Below are 17,766 nucleotides of genomic sequence, written 5' to 3'. Positions count from 1 at the left end.
GAGCTGGTGCTGTGGGGGGCTCTTCTTGATGGGGGCTGGGCTCAGAGCAGGCACCGGCGGTGCCGGAAGGGGCTGCAGCCACCCTACATTTCGCCACAGCTCCGCTCCCAGCACCGCCGCTGCCACCAGCCACTTGGCACAGCCTGGGCTTTTCCCAGTGCGTGGGTGGAGGTGAGACATAGAGCTGGGCTGTGTCTCAGGGTGGCAGCACTGGGAGCAGAGCTGCGGTGAAATTGGGGGGGGGTGCAGCCCCTCCTAGCGCTGCCGGCACCCACTCAAGCCCAGCCCCTGCCAAGAAGAGCCCAGCGCAGCACTGGCTCCAGCCTGCCCTGTGCCGATCCGAGGGCACACCCTCTTCACACCATTCTCCTGGGGTGCAAGCAGCAGTAAGAGCTGTGCTTCCATCCCACGCCCCACCCCCCTTACTGTGGGGATGTTGATCTGCGCCCCCCCATGCCCCTTCCTTTCCCTTTTGACTTACCAGCTGGAGGCAGCTCTCCACACTGCCTGCTCTGCTTCATGTTGCGCTGCAGCTGTGCGCAGCATGAACATTTATTGGCCCAATATCCAGTACAGCAAATTTGTTTTATATTAGTACCGATCCAATATCAGACCAATGTATCAATGCACCTCAACTCTTTACAAATATCTGTAATCTCCTGGCATATTCCAGTGAAATCCTTTCTGGGTTACAGCTTTATTACAACTTCGGTGACACTTAGCTATGCTCTCTGTGTATTTCTTGCAAAACAAAAATGGAATGTCTCCAGCCTCCAGTGGAGAAGTATATATTAAGTGCTTGTGTAGATCACATCATTTAGGTGTCTAAATATAAATTCAGATGCCTAACTTTAGGTGTTTATTTTGAAAATGTCAGTTTTAGCTGTGGCTATAAGAAGCAGATTAATATTAGGCAACGTGTTTAGATAAAATAGGGATACATGTTCTCCTCCTGTGCTCTTTGTTTATACATCATAGTGAATTACCATGCTCCAAATGATCCTTACTAATTTTTTAAAAAGGTAAACTTCATTTGAAGAGAGCTTTTAATGTTATAATCTTACTTACCTGCTTAATTGCACCAGTCGGCAGAAACTTGGTCTGTTTCAATGTTCTTTGTTTTTAAAATCAGATTGTGATGTGCCTGCATCAGTAAGATACAGTTAAGTCTTAGGCTATTTAAATAAAGCCAGTAGTTTGATATGGTATGGGCCACATTGGCATATAATTTAATTTTGTAAAAATAAGTAAGAGAAACGTGTAAAACAAACTCGAGTTCATAAAATACCAACCATTCTTCGCAGCAGACTTCCTCTGTAAGCAGTTCCAGAATATCTAAAATATTAACTGAATCCAACTAACATTTTTAAATGTATCTGAGGAAAATCCATGTACCATGAATTCAGCAACACATCCTCTTAAATGTAAATACTGTAAGAATCAATGCATTTTTAATACTTTTTTTCATTTAAAAGGTCATTGAATGACAAACAGATCAGCAATGGGAATACACCACTGAATACTTTGAGCAACAGCACACCTACAACAGTAGCCAACACACCAAGACAGAACAATAATACGCCCAGCAGGAAACCAGGACCACTGCCTTCAAGCTTGGATGACTTGAAGGTAAAAATAGAGGGATTTCTCCATTTATTAATATTAGAAAAGCTTATAATTTACAAACTGTTACTCATAAACATGAAGTAAAATATCTTTTTCTTATGGAAACTCTACCTTCATACTGAGTTTTATATAAAAATGTTTCTGTGGTTCATTTATTATCATCCAGCAATTGTGGTTCACTTTAGCTTATGTACCAAGTGTTCATAAACACTTTTCTTGTTCAAAATATTTTATAATTTTCATCTGATTCTTACAGCATTCCTCCATTTCAGATAAGGAAGGAATTTACAGTAGATAATCCATGTACTTTATTTGCTTGGTATTTACGTGCTTCTCTGGGTGAGCAGAGAAGAATAACCATCTAGATGAGGTGTGTCAAAGAAAGCCCACAGGCTGCATCTGGCCCTTGGAGCCCTATCATCTGGCTGCCGATGCTGCCTGTAGATCTCAGCGTTGACCCATAGGCAGCATGAGAGGCACACCAGCTGGCCTTACACACTGTACACAGTGCCTGCTCCAGCTATTTAAGGACCACACTGTATACAGCGTCCATTCCAGCGTGTGCCGGCTCAATGCTGGATCCAGCAGTGTGTTCCAGAGCCTGCAGCATCCACTTCAGTCACTCCAGGACGTGCACTGGATCCAGCATGTGGGGTGATCTGTGGGTCTGATCCAGCCTGCAGACCATGAGTTTAAGAGCCCTAATCTAGGTAAAGCAGACTACATGCTAAGATTTTACTCAAACAGATTTTTACACTGACATAATGACTCCCTCATAAACTCTTGTGCAGAAGTTTAATTCAAACAGGTCCTCTGAGACATTTGGAGAAATCACTGGTGGAATTTCTACACAGATATAACACCAGTAAAGCAGTCGGTCTCAAACCAGATTTTTTTTCCCTTCATGTACACAAATTGGATTGGCTGGTGTCTTACCGATGAAACTGCCCAAAGTGTATGCACAAGGATTTTGTTCATTCCAAGGACACACTTCTCTACATTTGGTCCTACTTACATATATTTAAAGTTTTTATACAGAAACTATGGCATTTACTAGATATATTTCTGTATCACTTATAAACTGAAGAATTCATGTTTCCTATTCACATCTATACAGTACAGCTCATTGAATTATTCGTTGCTAGTTACACAGCATAGACTTTTGGGGGGTATTTGTTTCCTTGTTTATGAAACCCCCAGATGTCTGTTCAGAGTGTTATATGGCCAATCCCATACAGCAAATAACCCTTTTTGTTTCCTGACTGGAAACAAACTAAAACGAAGGAATAATGAACACATTTCTTACCTGAAAATTCATTTTGATTCGTGCATGGTACTTTCAGAATTAATGAATAATTCATGAAACATCAGGCAGTCATGTGAACATGAAACTATGAACTGGAATGTCTGTTTTTAAAAATATTTGCATTCCACTTTTCTACTAGTCATATATAACAACACTATATATGATATTTCTTCAAAATAACTTAGAAAGCTAGAGCTGACACTGGGGCCCCTTCTACATATTACAGGTATCGTGCAATTAACTGGTTAATTGTGCAGTTACCTTAAGACCAGATACTATACTTGAGCTGATCCTTCAAGAGGCTGAGAAGCGATGGAAAGTAGCCATCACACAATAGAAAGCTCCAACAAGCTATAAAGTTAGATCTCAAAAATGTGTACTAACTTTATAGCTGGTTGCTTTCAAGCTTTATTTTACATGTGTAGCAGGGTTTCCCCTGTGGCTGGGAGCCCCATCAGCTGACAGGACTCCCAACCCACAGGGGAGCATTAAACCCCCAAGCCCTGGGAATTGTGGCTGTCATGATCCCCAAGGCTCGGGGGGACCATGAAACCCCTGGCCCACATGGTGCTCTTGGCCCATGACACATTTGGGACCAGAAGCTCTGTCAGTTGTGGGTCTCTGTCCTGGGTGATGCTGAGGTACCAGGACCAGGAGCCCCATCAGTTGTGGGATCCCTTGGATCTGGCTGTGTGGCCCCTGCAGCTGGGAGCCCCAGGATGAAACCCCTAAGCCTTAAGGATCACGGCTGCCATGATCCCCAGGGCTCAGGGGGGCATAAAACTGCCAGCCCACATGCGGCTCTCAGCCCTGGCTGCACCTCACATGCATCTGGAACTGAGAGTCCCACAGCTAATGGGGCTCTCAGCCCTGGCTATGCCCCGCACAGCCATGACTAAGACCCCACAACTGGCAGGGTGCTCAGCCACAGCTACACCTCACACAGTTTTGGCATCCCTCAGTTCCAGCTGCATGTGAGGTGCAGCTGGGCCCAAGAGCCCTGTCAGTTGCAGGGCTTTCAGTGTGGCATGACAGGCACAACTGTATGGAACATGCAGTAGATCCAATCACACCCTTACCTGCACATGTGGAAGGGGCCTGGGACACTGAAAATAGATTAAGGACCTCAAGCTTTTAGTGTTCAGTAGCTACTGTGAAAATACTCTTGTGTGAGGGAGCAGAGACATCTAGTGGATTGCTGATCTGCAGTTTATATTTCTTAATCCAGTAGTTTCTTAATGGAAAGCAGGGAAAAAATGGTTTCTGAGATTTAGATTTTTGTGTCAAATATTTACTGATTTCAAAGCTAATATTTTCATATAAAACAATTATAGGACATGCAACTTAGACTTAACTTTAAAGTTGGAAATGCCAAATGGTTATGTATACAGTTTGCAGTGGTCGGAAAAGTTCTTATCCATTCCTGTTGTAATTTACCAGTATTCTGCTCTTCTGCCCACAGTAGTATTTTTAAATACTTATTTCTAGTGCAGTTCCAGTCCTGTGGAAAGACCTGCTGTATGTGTTTTTATCACCATATCATTTACATGTGGGCTAGGCAGGATCCAGCCGTGGGAGGCTTTAAAACTAATATGCAGATTAGAATGCATATGGGATGTTCTTGTGAAAGCCACTGAAAAAAATGGTAAAACATTTAAACGATAAAATATTTTTCACATTCAAGCAATTATCCATGTAAATCCCCCTGCTGCTATGCATCAGAATTAGATTCTTTAAGTCAGATGTTTGTGACTGTTGGCTGCAGCCCAAATGCTATTGTGCTTCTCACCAGAGGCTCTAGGGAGCCTTGTCCCTTTGGTCCCAGTTGTCCCTTGGGTCCTTCTTACGACCTGTAGCAGCGGGGTGAACTTCTTCCATATCCAAAATCTATGGTGTAGATTTTGTTTCCTGTTGTGCATTAGCAAATAAGATCTGTAAGTTTGTTACTTCGATTTTACCTTTACACACGCATATATAACCAATATAGCATTCCTAGAATGACAGAAGCCAAGTCACAGAGGAGCAAATCTAAGATTGGTTGTTCATAAACCTCTTTATTGGTGGCCAGTACCACTTCATTGTCCATTAAAGGACCTGTACCAGACAAGTGCCCGTCTGTGACTCCACAGGTGTTCTTAGAGAGTGAGAAAGAAGAAAAAATGTAGCTTCCTATGCAAGTCAGTCAAGCTTCCTCAAGCTCCAGAAAAGTGTGGTATCGGGTCATTTGATCTTGACCAGTGCCCTGCTGGAGCCTTGATTTCAAATATCTTAGTATATTCCATTCTGAGGCTGCCTTTGTACAGAGATTCTCAACCCGGATTGCTTCTGGTAATCCCAGTATCTTCCATGTTGATTCCATGTTGATACTAATTGCATGTTACCCATTAGTTGCATATAAGCCATCACAACACCAGAACTTTACTAATACCTGTTATTGGGCAAATTAGGAGAGGCAATTTTGCTGGAGATATGTACTCTTCTCTGGTATACAAAAAAAGGCTACAGCTGAGAGGGTTATATCTCTGTTAGACAGTTATGCCTTTTCTTCCTCTCGTGGTAAGCTTGACAGAGAACTATCTCCCAAATAGCCAACATCCCCACTCTGTGTACCTCATTGGAAGCCAAGGACAGATTCTTAGAAAGGATCCATGAGGGGTAATAAAAAGAGATCTCGGTTTCACAAAGGCTAAATTTTCAACTCCTCTGCCACACTACTTACACGTTTTACTAGCTATGGTTTTGATAGATGCAATGGGAGATACCACCTTATTTCAGGGGCCTGCTTTGTCTACTGTTTCTAAGGCTAGATTGTTCCTAAAAGAGACAGAGGAAGCCACCTCACATGAGCCACCTGGTTTTGCCTACAAGTACATAGGAGGAGAAGGACGGGGAAAAACGTGTGCATTAAGAAAAGAATATTCAATCCTTACTATAATTACTGCATCCTCTCTTAACAAAGCTGAGATTCTGCCCACCATGGCCTCAAATGTGATTAAAGTTTCACTAGATCTGATAAAATAAATGGTGAGAACTTTACATGCATCTCTTGAAGGTGAACAGAAAAATACAAGTTTTTACATATTTTGCATCCTTTCATAACAAGGAACCTGGCTGTGACCATTAAGATTACCACAGCCTGCAAAAACCACATGGCATATACATAAGACTCTTGGCCACACTAGAAAGAACTGATTGGAGACATTAGCTTCTTGTGCTGTGGATTCCTCCTAGGGAGCACTAGCTTGGGAGTCCCATCCTTGTACGGTCTCCTTAAAGCCAAGCCAAGCAGGGCTTCAGCAGTAGGGGGAGCCCTGGATCCTTCCAACTCTGAGGCCCCAGCCACGTAGTACCTGACTCTCCCTGATGACTTTGCTGCCACTACAGTTCTAGAGTGGTTTGGTCTCTTAGGCACCTATACTCATGCCAAACTAATTGCTCCAGCAGCCTCCATGTCACATCTATCAAGCATTCCTGCACTGCAGAGCGGTGGTGCGGGCGCTTGAACTAAAGCTCATCAAATCAGCTTTAGCTAAAGCACTCACGCTGCCATTGTGAAGTGTGGGATACTGAATACATGTAATGCTGTGGGCACTTTAAGTAGAGCAACTCTTGGAGCCGCCCTAATTAAAGCACCCCCCTCCATCCTGGAGCACATGTGTAGATGCCCCTTATGTCCATGGCCAACACTAAAGGAATGGAGGCTAGCTCCTCACATAACTCAAGAAAAGTGACAGCCTTCATATGGCATTTATGGACCCACTGTTGGCCATTCCACGTCTGCATGACGGTGTGTTCTCCACCACCCTGATCTGGTCCAGAGCTACCATTAAATCAAAAATCATTCAGATATCTGTCTCAGATCTCTAGACTTTGTGACTTCTGCTTGTGAGAGTTAAGGAACAAACAACTCTTAAAGTATATTCAGTTGTATAAATAGATATTAAGTTAGCCAAGCTAAACTCCTTCTGTTTGAGCTAAAAGAGCTTTGGCCACCTATTGATGACTATTCCTACCTGAAATTAGTAACATTTTGTCAATACCTAACTGAAGGCAGGATCTAAAAGCTATTATTAGCATATTGAGTCATCAATCTACTTGATACATTTCTGATGCAGAAGGTACCAGAATTTGTCATACTGGCATAAAGAAATGACTCTACAATATACACTTTTACCCAGTGCTTTAATCTGAACCGTTACATACTCTAAGTTTGTTACAGACTTATTCAACCCAAATGTAGAGTCATTTTGTGTGTATAGCATACAGTGAACCTACATTGTCATATGAGGTTTATCCAGTATTGTACAGTTTAATAGTACTAACATGAGTGTTTGGCCACCCACCAAATTTAAGGGAGCAGTTGAAGAAGAAATACTGTTGTAAGAAATCTTTTTATATAAAAGACCTGTGACTAATGAAACATGAATATACTGAGAAAGAAATGCTGTAGCAAAATGTAATGCAAACAAAACTTGGCATTAAGTAACATGTTTTAATAATGTAACTTATATTTTCAGGTTGCTGAACTGAAGATGGAGTTGAAGTTAAGGGGATTACCTGTATCTGGAACTAAAACAGATCTTATAGAGCGTCTGAAACCTTATCAAGATCTTAACAACAATGGAGTCACTACTAGTAACACTACTACGACAGCAACTTCCACTGGGGAGGTGACAGTGGGATTCCCCATTTCAACGCTAAATAAAGCAGTTGTTAGTTCTGTGTCCAGCTTTCCTACAGAAAAAACATCTACTGCAAAAGCAGCACATACTGAAAGCACTAGCTCCCCTTTGCCCATATCCCCATCTCCTTCAGAGCAATCCAATCTAAGCACAGATGATACTAATATGACAGATAGTTTTACAGAAATGATGACCATGATGTCACCGTCCCAGTTCTTAAATACCTCACCTCTAAGAGTCACTACGAATGAAGACAGTGCAAGTCATGCCAGTGGAAGCATGTCAAGCATGGAGTTTGATGCAGCAGAAAAGGACCGCAAGCTTCAAGAAAAAGAGAAGCAGATTGAAGAGCTCAAAAGAAAACTGGAACAGGAGCAGAAACTTGTGGAAGAACTAAAAATGCAACTTGAGGTTGAGAAACGGGGGCAGCAGCAGGCCCAATCTTCTAGTAATTCCATAACTGCTTTGGATCAGAAACAATGCAGTGCTGCTGTCAAAGATGAAAATGCTCTCCCTGACTGCTCTAATGGAAATCAGTCAGCATCTATAGCCAACCATTCTTTAGCACAACCAATGTCTACTAGTAGTCAGAGCCTAGTTGCCAAAAAGGCTGTTATCATCAAGCAAGAGGTGCCTGTTGCCAAAGCTGAACCACAGAATGTCATCTCTCAATTTTATGTGAGTTCTCAGCAACAGCCACAAACTGCAGTTGTTGCCCAGCCTCAAGCTTTACTGACTACTCAAGGAACAGCACAGCTGCTACTTCCATTGTCTATCCAGGGACCGAATTCTTCCACTTCAGTACAGCTACCAGTAGGCAATATAAAGCTACAGGTATGTTGTTTCTTCAACTTAAATCATTCAGTATCATTGACAATAGTAAGCAAAATTAGCATGTATGTGTGCTCGTGCTTGCTCCCTCGCTCTCTCTCATTTTTTCATGTACAATAGAAGTGTACTGTTTATAAGACCTGTATAAAATTAGTGACTTGGGTCACGGGTGCATTAGGCAAAAAAAGTCACTTTTTGGCCTTTAATCTTTTTCTAGTTTCTTTTCTGGTCCTTGGATTCTTGTTAGAAAATCTTTTTTGAGCACTCTAGCAAAAATATTCAAATAAGGCTTAGAAAAATGTCCTGACACACACCTGTCCAAATGTAAAGCATCTGCAGTTAGCTACACTTCCTATGCACAGCTTTAATTTGTAGTGTTACATCCTTGTCCTATCTGACCCATCACCATACAGCTAATGTGTTATTCCTTCATTTATTTAAAAAAAAGGTGGGGAGGAATTATGATATCCCCTTAAAGTAAAATCCACTTGTCTTCCAATTAACCAGTGTTGGCTCTCTTTAGCCCCAATTAAATGACTTCTGGGTTCAAACACTATATGCCCCCCATAATTGTTCAGTTCGGCAGCCCTTCTTATGTGGCTCTTGCCTGCCAGCTAATATTTTTGGGAAGCAAAGGGTGTCTCCCTCTTTGTAAGGACCCTTGACTGCATAGAATTATGGCTCTTTTCTACTTGGGCCGCTCTTCTCATGTTCCCTTGCCCTCAGGAAAAGCAGTAAATCCAGTACCCTATCTGTTCTGTTACACACTATTGGTACCGTTACTACTTTCCTCTGGCAACCCTCAGCGTCAGTTACTTGAGAAGAGTTTCTGCTTGCTCTGGGTGAATAGCCAACAGGATTTTAAAGCCCTGTCCCAGAAGTAATGTCCAACTTACACATAGGATCATATGAATATATCACTTTCTGCATTATGGAGTAGTTGAATCATTCTGATGCACAATATGTAGTAGTGAATTCACTGGCATTTGCCAGAATACAACAAGCTTATAGACTAGGAAGAGGAAAGTTGATGAATTCCTAAGTACCATACTTACACAATTATACATTCAAAGCTGTGCAGTAATGAAGTGGTTTATGAAGGAAACCCATGAAAATTGGAATGGGGAATAAAAAGGTCAAGCCTCAGCATAGAAAAGTTGTTTACATGTTATTTTGGCATTGCATGTGTAATATACTATTATACATTAAAGTTTGAGCAGCAAGAGAAATGTACAAGAAGCAGGTGTATGGAGAGGGGATTTCAACTAGGTATTCTGTATGTTTCATTTGCTGTTTAAGCAAGGTTTGGTGAAGAGACTGCATACACATATGCCTTGTTCATACTCTTCTGGAGTAGAGTATGCATCCCCCAAGCCCAGCAATTTATTCTGAGATATACTCACTTTTAAAATGTGTACAGAGAGACTCATTTTTAAATGCTTAAACTAGAAACTGCAGAGCTTCTGTGGAATTGGGAAGTGAGACAGTGGTTGATCAGTAAATGTGATTTCCCAACTGATTTTGTGTTAACAACACCAAGAATAATTGTTTATCTGATAATTACACAATCAGAAATATAGAGCTAGGAGGGAACTCGCGAGTCAGCTTGTCTAATCCTCTGTGTTGAGGCAGGATCAAGTATTCCTAAACTAAGTCTGACTGATATTTGTCTAACTTCTTGTTAGAAACCTCCAGTGAAGTAATTTACTGCAGTGTTTCATTGCTCTGTAACAGTTCAAGTTTCCACACTTTCACCTCCCCACCACCCTGCCCCAATATCCAGCCTAAATCATCTTCCCTGACAATTGAGCTTATGTCCCTCTTGCCCTTTTCAAGTGGCCATGTAGAACAATAATTCTCTTTATAAAAAGTATTTTACATACTGAAAAAGTTATGTTGCCCCCTCGGTCTTCTCTTCTATAGTTAAACAATCCAGTTCCTTCATCCTTTCCCTCTAGGTAAGCTTTCCCTCAACTGGTAGCCCACAGGCTGCATGCAGCTCACAGGGCTTCTCAGAGCCCACCAGGTGAATGTCACTGCTGCTTGCCCCCCTCCCACCTCCTTGCGTGCCACCAGAGTCTTTAGTTGCCATTGAGGACTAAAATCAACACCAGTGGAAAACAGGGAGCAAGCCTAGGCCTTTGCTCCTCCACTAGAGGTGGGTCACCCACCTGGAAGAAGTCCTGCATTCTGGATCTGATCCATGGAGGCAGGTGAGTTGACCCCCTTGCTCCAGGTCATGTTTTTCTAAACCTGGAATCTCTTCAGTTTGTCTGCTTCTTTCCTAGAGTATGGTGCCCACAACTGGATATTCCCAAGTGAAGCCTCAGCAGCACCTAGTTGAGCAAAATAATCACGTCCTGTGTCTTGTGTAAAAATTGCTGTTAATATCATTCTGGGGTGATAGCTGCTGTATCTGTATTGCAGAATCTATACTGAAGTATATTATAGAAATTTTTTTGTGTAACACATTATTTTCATTATTCAGGCTCAATCGCAAGCAAGAATTCAGGTGCCATCACAAATAACTGCTCCTGTTTCATCCACTGGTCTGGCCCAGACAGCCCCACAAATACATACTTCGCAATCTAAACAGAATTCTGTCTCACAGCATGTGCTCAGTCAAGTCCAGCAAATCAGAAAGGTTTGTGAATAGCAATGAGATGTGTTGAAATAGGGTATGCTGCAATTTATGTTACTTCATAGAATCTTTACCATGCCATGCATGGTAACCTGTGTGCACCGTTAACAAATATTACCCTTTTAAATGAGATGCTGTAGTTTAACAGAAAGGATGTTCTTCCTGGTTGTGCTAGAGGTAAGTCACTTACGGTGTCTTTACACATGCTCCAGGGCTGAGGAGAAGGGCACTTTAGAGTGGCTCCAAGAGCCACAGCACCTTGTGTAGTCAGTGTCCTACACTTAAATGGTGGCAGGGGTGCTTTGACTAAAGCTCATTTAATGAGTTTTAGTTAAAGTGTCTCTGCCGCCATTTTGAAGTGCAGGGATGCTGAATACATGAGACATGGAGGCTGCTGGAGCACACTAATTAATCCCATGACTGATTAATCAAGTCTGCTCCAATGTGCTGTAATTACAGCACTCTGGAGCAGCATCCCCACTTGTCTACAGGTATCTTTAATGTCTCTGTACTGCATCTTCTTCATATGACAAAATGGGACTAATACTTACTTTACTAAAAGGGTTCAAGATCAAGTGAATGAAAAGTGTTATATTACTGCTAGCTGTTTCATATATGATAACAGATATATTTAATGAAGGGGGAAGCATCATTCCCAGGTTTTCATTTCTTAGGATTTTTCTGAAATAAGGACTTCATCTTAAAAGTACAGAGACTAACTTTACTGGCTTTATGTAGTTTGGCAATCCAGATTTACAAAGGGGAAGTCTAGATCCCTCTTCCCTTTTTCCTTGAAAGTGCATCATGAATGGCTGAGTTACACTGAAGCTTTCTCTTAGGCCCAGTTTAGAATTGAGGACATAAATTCATACACCATATTTTATTTTGTTGTCCACAAGGTGGAGATATTATGCATGTTTAAAATGCTTTGTCTTCAGAAGAACATAATTCTATTCTCATGCATCAGACAGGATATTCTTCTCAGAAAGTCTGATGGCTCATTTGCTCCCCTAAAAAGGGTACCCACAGGTTTTTAGGCTATGTCTCTAGCATATAATTAACAAAAGTCATTTGTCAGACTGAAGCAGTTTTATAAATTTAAAGTGAAAAAGCTCAATATCACACAGTAAGATTCGTCTCTCCAGGATTAGGTATATACTGAAAATTACTATAGACCTAAGGACTACAGTAATTTTCTCCCTTGATGGAAGTTAAATGGAGAGAGGCTAAAAAAGGGAGAAGAAAATGGGACAGTAAGATTTAATGTGATTTAACCAGCTTAATGTAAAATTAGATGGGCTATTGACAGAATATCAATTCTTACAGGTTTTTACACCTACTACATCCAATACAGTATTTTCCTATCAAAATCCACCTGTTACAAAGCTATCACAACCTTTTATCAATAAGGGAAATACTGTTCTTCACACTGGGAACAATCAGGTTCCTTCTGTTCAAAATGGACCCACTGTTCATAATAAGGTAAGTCTAATTCACTTGTGCTTGTCAGATCCCACTTTCCTTTTAATTCAAAATATTCATTATTACATTACAGTCATTGTATATCACTCTAAGATGAGGGGAAAGTATTTTGCATGTCAATAGGTATTACATTTTACAACTAAATGGTAGTGTATCTGCTGGTGATTAATTATTAATAAGATTGGATAAATGTAAGACTGGTACCTCTAGTAAATTGAATGTCACAGATTTAATTTGTATGTTGTATTGCTATTTCATACAGCCTGGCTCACCATCTCAGTCCCAACCGTACATTGTACAACACACTCTGTTCAGCAGGCCAGTAACCAAGACAAAAGACCCTCCACGTTATGAAGAGGCCATAAAACAGACCCGCAACATGCAAGCATCTCACCGAGAGGTAGTTTTCTCTTACTTGCCTGATAGGTAGCTGTGTTTTTTCCACAGAATTAAAGTTGTTTATCACAGTGTTATAATTACTTGGTCTCTTGGTGCTAGGATTTCTCTGTATGCATTCCACTGCTACTAACAGTTTGATAACTCATAATCCTAACTCTGAAAGCTCTTTTTTCTGTTAAACTGATTTTATTCTTTATGTAAGATTATTGCCACACTGAAAAAAGTTGGATGTTTACCAGTATTAATACTAGTTTGAAATTTAAGAACCTCAGTCATTTCTTAAATGATGCCTAGATCTGACAATTCTAATATTATAAAAGCCTAAGTCTGTCTATAATGTTTTATTCATACTCGGATTGACTGATGGAAACAGCCAATCAGAGTGCTCCAAGCATGGGGGGGCACCGCCATGATACCAGACCTGCACTGAGGACCAGAGGGTGGGCGCTGCTGGCCTCGGCTCCCCCAACTGCTCCTGCAAGACACAGAATAGTGGCAGCATGGGGCATTAGGTGGCAGCACTCCATCCCCGCCCTCTCTCCTCCCCACCCCACCCCCCATCATTCTTGACAGGCGGTTGGCTAGTCTAGTAATAAAATCCTTTAAGTGACATGGCATGGCTTCAACTCCTCAGAGTCCAGATGCTTAAATCTGACCCTTAATAAACTGAAAATAACTAATCTTCAAGGAAGTCTAAGACATACGTTTCCATCTCTTTGTACTTCCAAGGTTATATAATAGAAATACTGGAAACTGGGCCTTCAGATACTACCAGAACATGAGTCACGTTGACAGTGAGAAAAAGCCGAGGCAAGATGTTGTGGAACTTTCATCCGTTTTTCCTGTGTTTCATAGTAACTTTTGAACAAAAACAAAATGTTGATCCTTGCCTTTCAGGATTTGTATGACAATAGTTTCCAATTGTTTTATGCATCCCACCTCAATGGCCAGAATATAAGTGTTTAGCAACCTAAATCTTATTGTGTTTCTATTTGTGTCCCAAGTCTGGATTCCGTTACGGACCATAGAAGAAGAGAAATAAGAGATTTAAACTACAAAACACATTGGGCTAGTTCTAAAACTGTTTTTTTTTTTTTTTAAAAAAAAGGGTCCTAATCCAGACTAATACTTAACGCAATACTTTTAGGCTTCTTGAGGTAGTTATCTGGCAACATGTTCCCTACTGGTTACTCACCAGATTGCTCTCAGGGACCCAACTGCTGCATTCCTAGGAGTGTTACAACTTGAGTCTAAACAAGTCTGGAAACTGCCCATCATTCTTGAGTCTCTAAGCACATGCTTAGGGTGCAGACTTAGGCTCCTTTCAGTTAATCTGAGGGGATTCTCCCAGGTTTGTTCTCCTAGGAGAAAACCTTACCTAGGAACATCTGCACAGACATTCAAATGCTGAGCCTTTGAAGACCAAAGAGCTTGCAGTGCTGATACTGCGAAGCCCGGGGGACCCTGTGCACACATCTCAGCATGCTCTGCAGGTTCCTTCAGCCTACCCAGAGACAGAACAGCAGTGGTGCACAGGACAATCCTGACTGGCTCACCCAGATTGCCTGCGTCTCCATGCAGGGACAGAGAATTGTGGTGGGGGTTCCATCCCCTGCTTGGTGGAAGCAGCAGAGTCCAGCAAGTGACGCACTGTCTTAGGACTGAGGAGGGGAGGGAGGAGCAAAGCACCCTGGGATGCTGGAGAATTGTGCTGTGGGTTCTATCGGAAGACAACATGTACAGATGTTCATTTTCCCAAGAGAAACTCTCCTGGGAGCAATTTAACCTTGGTTGTTCCCCAGTTGTTTTTCTACTCAAGCAGCTGTCTGGGTGAAAAATCCTGAGCATCTGTACATTTGTGGTTGGTCCTGGGGGAGAAGTAACTCTCCCAGGAGAAACTGAATGTATATACGTGGACTCAGTATTTCAGATTTTCTCCTCAAAGGTGGAAACTGATAGTCCAGGAGCCTATCTTGCAGTCTAGTTCTGACTCTTCAGACTCCCACCGCAGCTTAAATGTGCCCTTTTTTAAAATTTCATCTAAAGCATTAGCATTAGTTTACAGTTTCTCTCTTTGGGTGTCATATAAGAGATGAGGGCATAACAGATAAAATTTGCAACTCTGCAAAGCTTACCATTAATTTTACTTGATGAATAAAGCTTGGTTATAAATTATTAGGGCTGTGTGAAGCTTCAGTAGCTGATTCGATTCGGAGGAGATTTGGCCTGATTCGGGGGCTGAATCTCCGAATCTGAATTGAAACGGGAGACCCATTAAAAGGTCCAAATCTAATCGGAAGCCTCTGATTGATTCAGAGATTCGGGTGGTCCCTGCTCGCTGCCACAGGGAGCTGGACCCAGGCTCTGTGCTGGTAAGTAGGGGGAGGGGGAGAGGGACCATGGGGGGGAACCGCACCTGGCCCCATCCCCCACCGGCTCCCCTGAGTGCCCCCAGCCTCCCCACCATGGCTGCCCCACCCAGCCCCATCATCCCAGCACTTAAAAAGGCCCACACTCAGCAGCTGCTGAAATGGCAATTCGGGGCTCGTGGCAGAGCCCCCCCCCCCCCGCACAGCGTGGGGCAGTGGGAATGCCCCCCCACACCTGGCCCCCACGCGACAGCTGTTGCATCGTGTGGGTGCAGTGCGGCTCAGCAGGGCGCTGCACACTGTCCTTGAGCTGGGGTGTGGCTCCAGCAGTCACCCAGACCTGAGCAGCCCCCAGCCCAAGTAACCCCAGCTCCCGGACTGCGTGTGGAGCCCCACGGCACCCTGCTGAGCTGCGCTGCACCTGCGTGATGCAACAGCTGCTTCGTGGGTGCCAGGCAGAGAGGGCCAATCCCCACTGCCTCGCACTGCGTGGGGGGGCTCTGCCACAAGCCTCCAGAGGCCCCGATTGCCAGTGAGTGTGGGACTTTTTAAGCACCGGGATGCTGGGGCTGGGAGGGGCAGACATGGGGGGCAGGGTGAGTGGGCAGGTGGTGGGACCCCGCTCCCTGCCACCACGCCCCCGCTGCCAACATTGCTGCTGCCACCTGTTTGATTTAGAGGAGATTTGGCCTGATTCAGCGGTCAAATCTCTGAATCCAAATCAACCAGATTTAATTGGGACAGTGATTCGAATCAGCAAATCAAATCACTGTCCCTCTGAATCGGCCAAGTCTGAAGCTGAATCGAGGAGTTGCTGCTTCACACAGCCCTGCAGATTATTAGAAGAAACAACTTCCTAAATGCAGTTTTACAGCCACACCAGCCTCCCCTGTTACAGAAGCCAGTTTAAGCACCCCTTCTGTCCCCACTCCTGTCCAAAGCTTCCTTTGTCTCTCCCAGTCTTCCCCTGTAAGAATCTGCCTTGTTGGTAGTTTTTGTCTCTGTCTATTTTCTACCCTCCTGTCACACAAGTGGAGGAAGTATGATCCCTGCTGCAGCTGAAGTTGGATATATGAGGGAGCTATCTGGTGACACAGCAATTTATATTGTGATAAACTTCATACCCACCAAATTAGGCTCTGTGGCTAGGATTCCTCAAATGAATCAAATCCAGTCCCATCCTGTCTTAAGCAGCCACATTGTATATAACCTTGTTCATAACTTCAACTCAGTGCATTTTAAAGCTTTTTAGGCTTCTTGGCCCCTTTCTGCTACTGGAAAGTAGTTCCACTGTCATTGCTTTGGTCAGCATTTCGATTTCTTGGCTAAATTTATTCAAGGTCAACTTACGTCAATCTGTTTTGTCCCATCATTGTACTTCAAGTTAAATTCCGTATTCCTTTGAATGCAAAATACCTTCAAATTTAACATGCATCTAAGTTTTTTTTGGATTGTTCTTCTATAATTGGAGAAAGCAAATATCAAATAGCAACATTTACAGGAAAATAACCTCTTGTGCATACAGGAACTACTGTATTTTTTTTAAAGAAAGGAAAACAATACCCTGCTTTTTGCTATGAAATACTACAAATATAACAGTACAAATCTCTCCTAGTCATTCTCTCTCACTTTACATCTCCCAGACTATATTTTTCTGTTCTATCATGCTAGTTTGAGAGAGAACCTTTTTAGAAGGACTGCATCGATTTGTCTTATAGTGTCCCATGCTTTAATAATCCATTCACAGAGAAGAGGAAATGCAGAGTATCTTCATCCAGTTAATGTCAGCTGTTTCTTCACTCACAAACCATTTAGTGATAAAGATTTCTCAGTGTTATATTTAAAGTAGCTAGTTCACATAGATGTTAAATGGCTTAAGTTATAACATTAGCCCACCTGGCACGATAACCAGGTCAGTTTTGTGGTCACAGCTGTCCTCTTAACTGCATAGGTTTTGTGCGCTTCATAAGCATCCATCACAAGCATTTGATTTGGTTTAACAGGGCACCAGGTGACCAAAATCATGCTTTCTGCAGACAATTCAGTATAAGCTCCTCAGCTATTCATTTTCTTACCTGCACTTAAACAAATATTATTTTGGGGAAATTGTCCCTTGACAGGCCTTTCTGCTTAGAAGCTGTATATGGAGGCAGTATACAGCCATCTGCTGTCACACAGAGAATTAGAGTTATCATCTGCTTCTCCTTTCCTGTCATGATGATCACTTGCACCTGTTTTTCTCCATGTTTTAGGAACTGTGATATTGCTTGGCATGCCAAAAAGCACAGCATCCACATTTCATATCTGTCCAAGTTGTTACTCTTAGAAGAGAACATAGCAATAAAGAGCTGAAGTTTTAAAAGCCTTGCTACAAAATCCGAAGAGAGCTTCTGCCACACGAGTCCGCCTACAAACTGAAAAGCCTTACTG

General features: G+C 42.5%; 1 protein-coding gene across 4 annotated transcripts in view; it reads left to right on the top strand.

The window, feature by feature from the left end:
• Positions 1 to 17,766, top strand: part of MKL2 (MKL1/myocardin like 2) — a 160,310-nt gene that overhangs the window by 129,639 nt on the left and 12,905 nt on the right. For 3 of the 4 annotated variants that reach the window (XM_019540134.1, XM_019540135.1, XM_019540138.1), the window contains 5 exons: positions 1,476 to 1,629; positions 7,450 to 8,448; positions 10,934 to 11,089; positions 12,413 to 12,568; positions 12,831 to 12,968. In XM_019540134.1, coding sequence (XP_019395679.1) covers positions 1,476 to 1,629; positions 7,450 to 8,448; positions 10,934 to 11,089; positions 12,413 to 12,568; positions 12,831 to 12,968 — 1,603 coding nt within the window. The remainder of the gene's footprint in view (positions 1 to 1,475; positions 1,630 to 7,449; positions 8,449 to 10,933; positions 11,090 to 12,412; positions 12,569 to 12,830; positions 12,969 to 17,766) is intronic. The other variant, XM_019540137.1, reaches the window with a different exon arrangement.

This window comes from Crocodylus porosus, unplaced genomic scaffold (genome assembly GCF_001723895.1).
Source record: "Crocodylus porosus isolate Cpor-Errol unplaced genomic scaffold, CroPor_comp1, whole genome shotgun sequence".
Taxonomy (NCBI): Eukaryota; Metazoa; Chordata; order Crocodylia; family Crocodylidae; genus Crocodylus; species Crocodylus porosus.
This window is presented reverse-complemented; position numbering and strand designations above follow the sequence as displayed.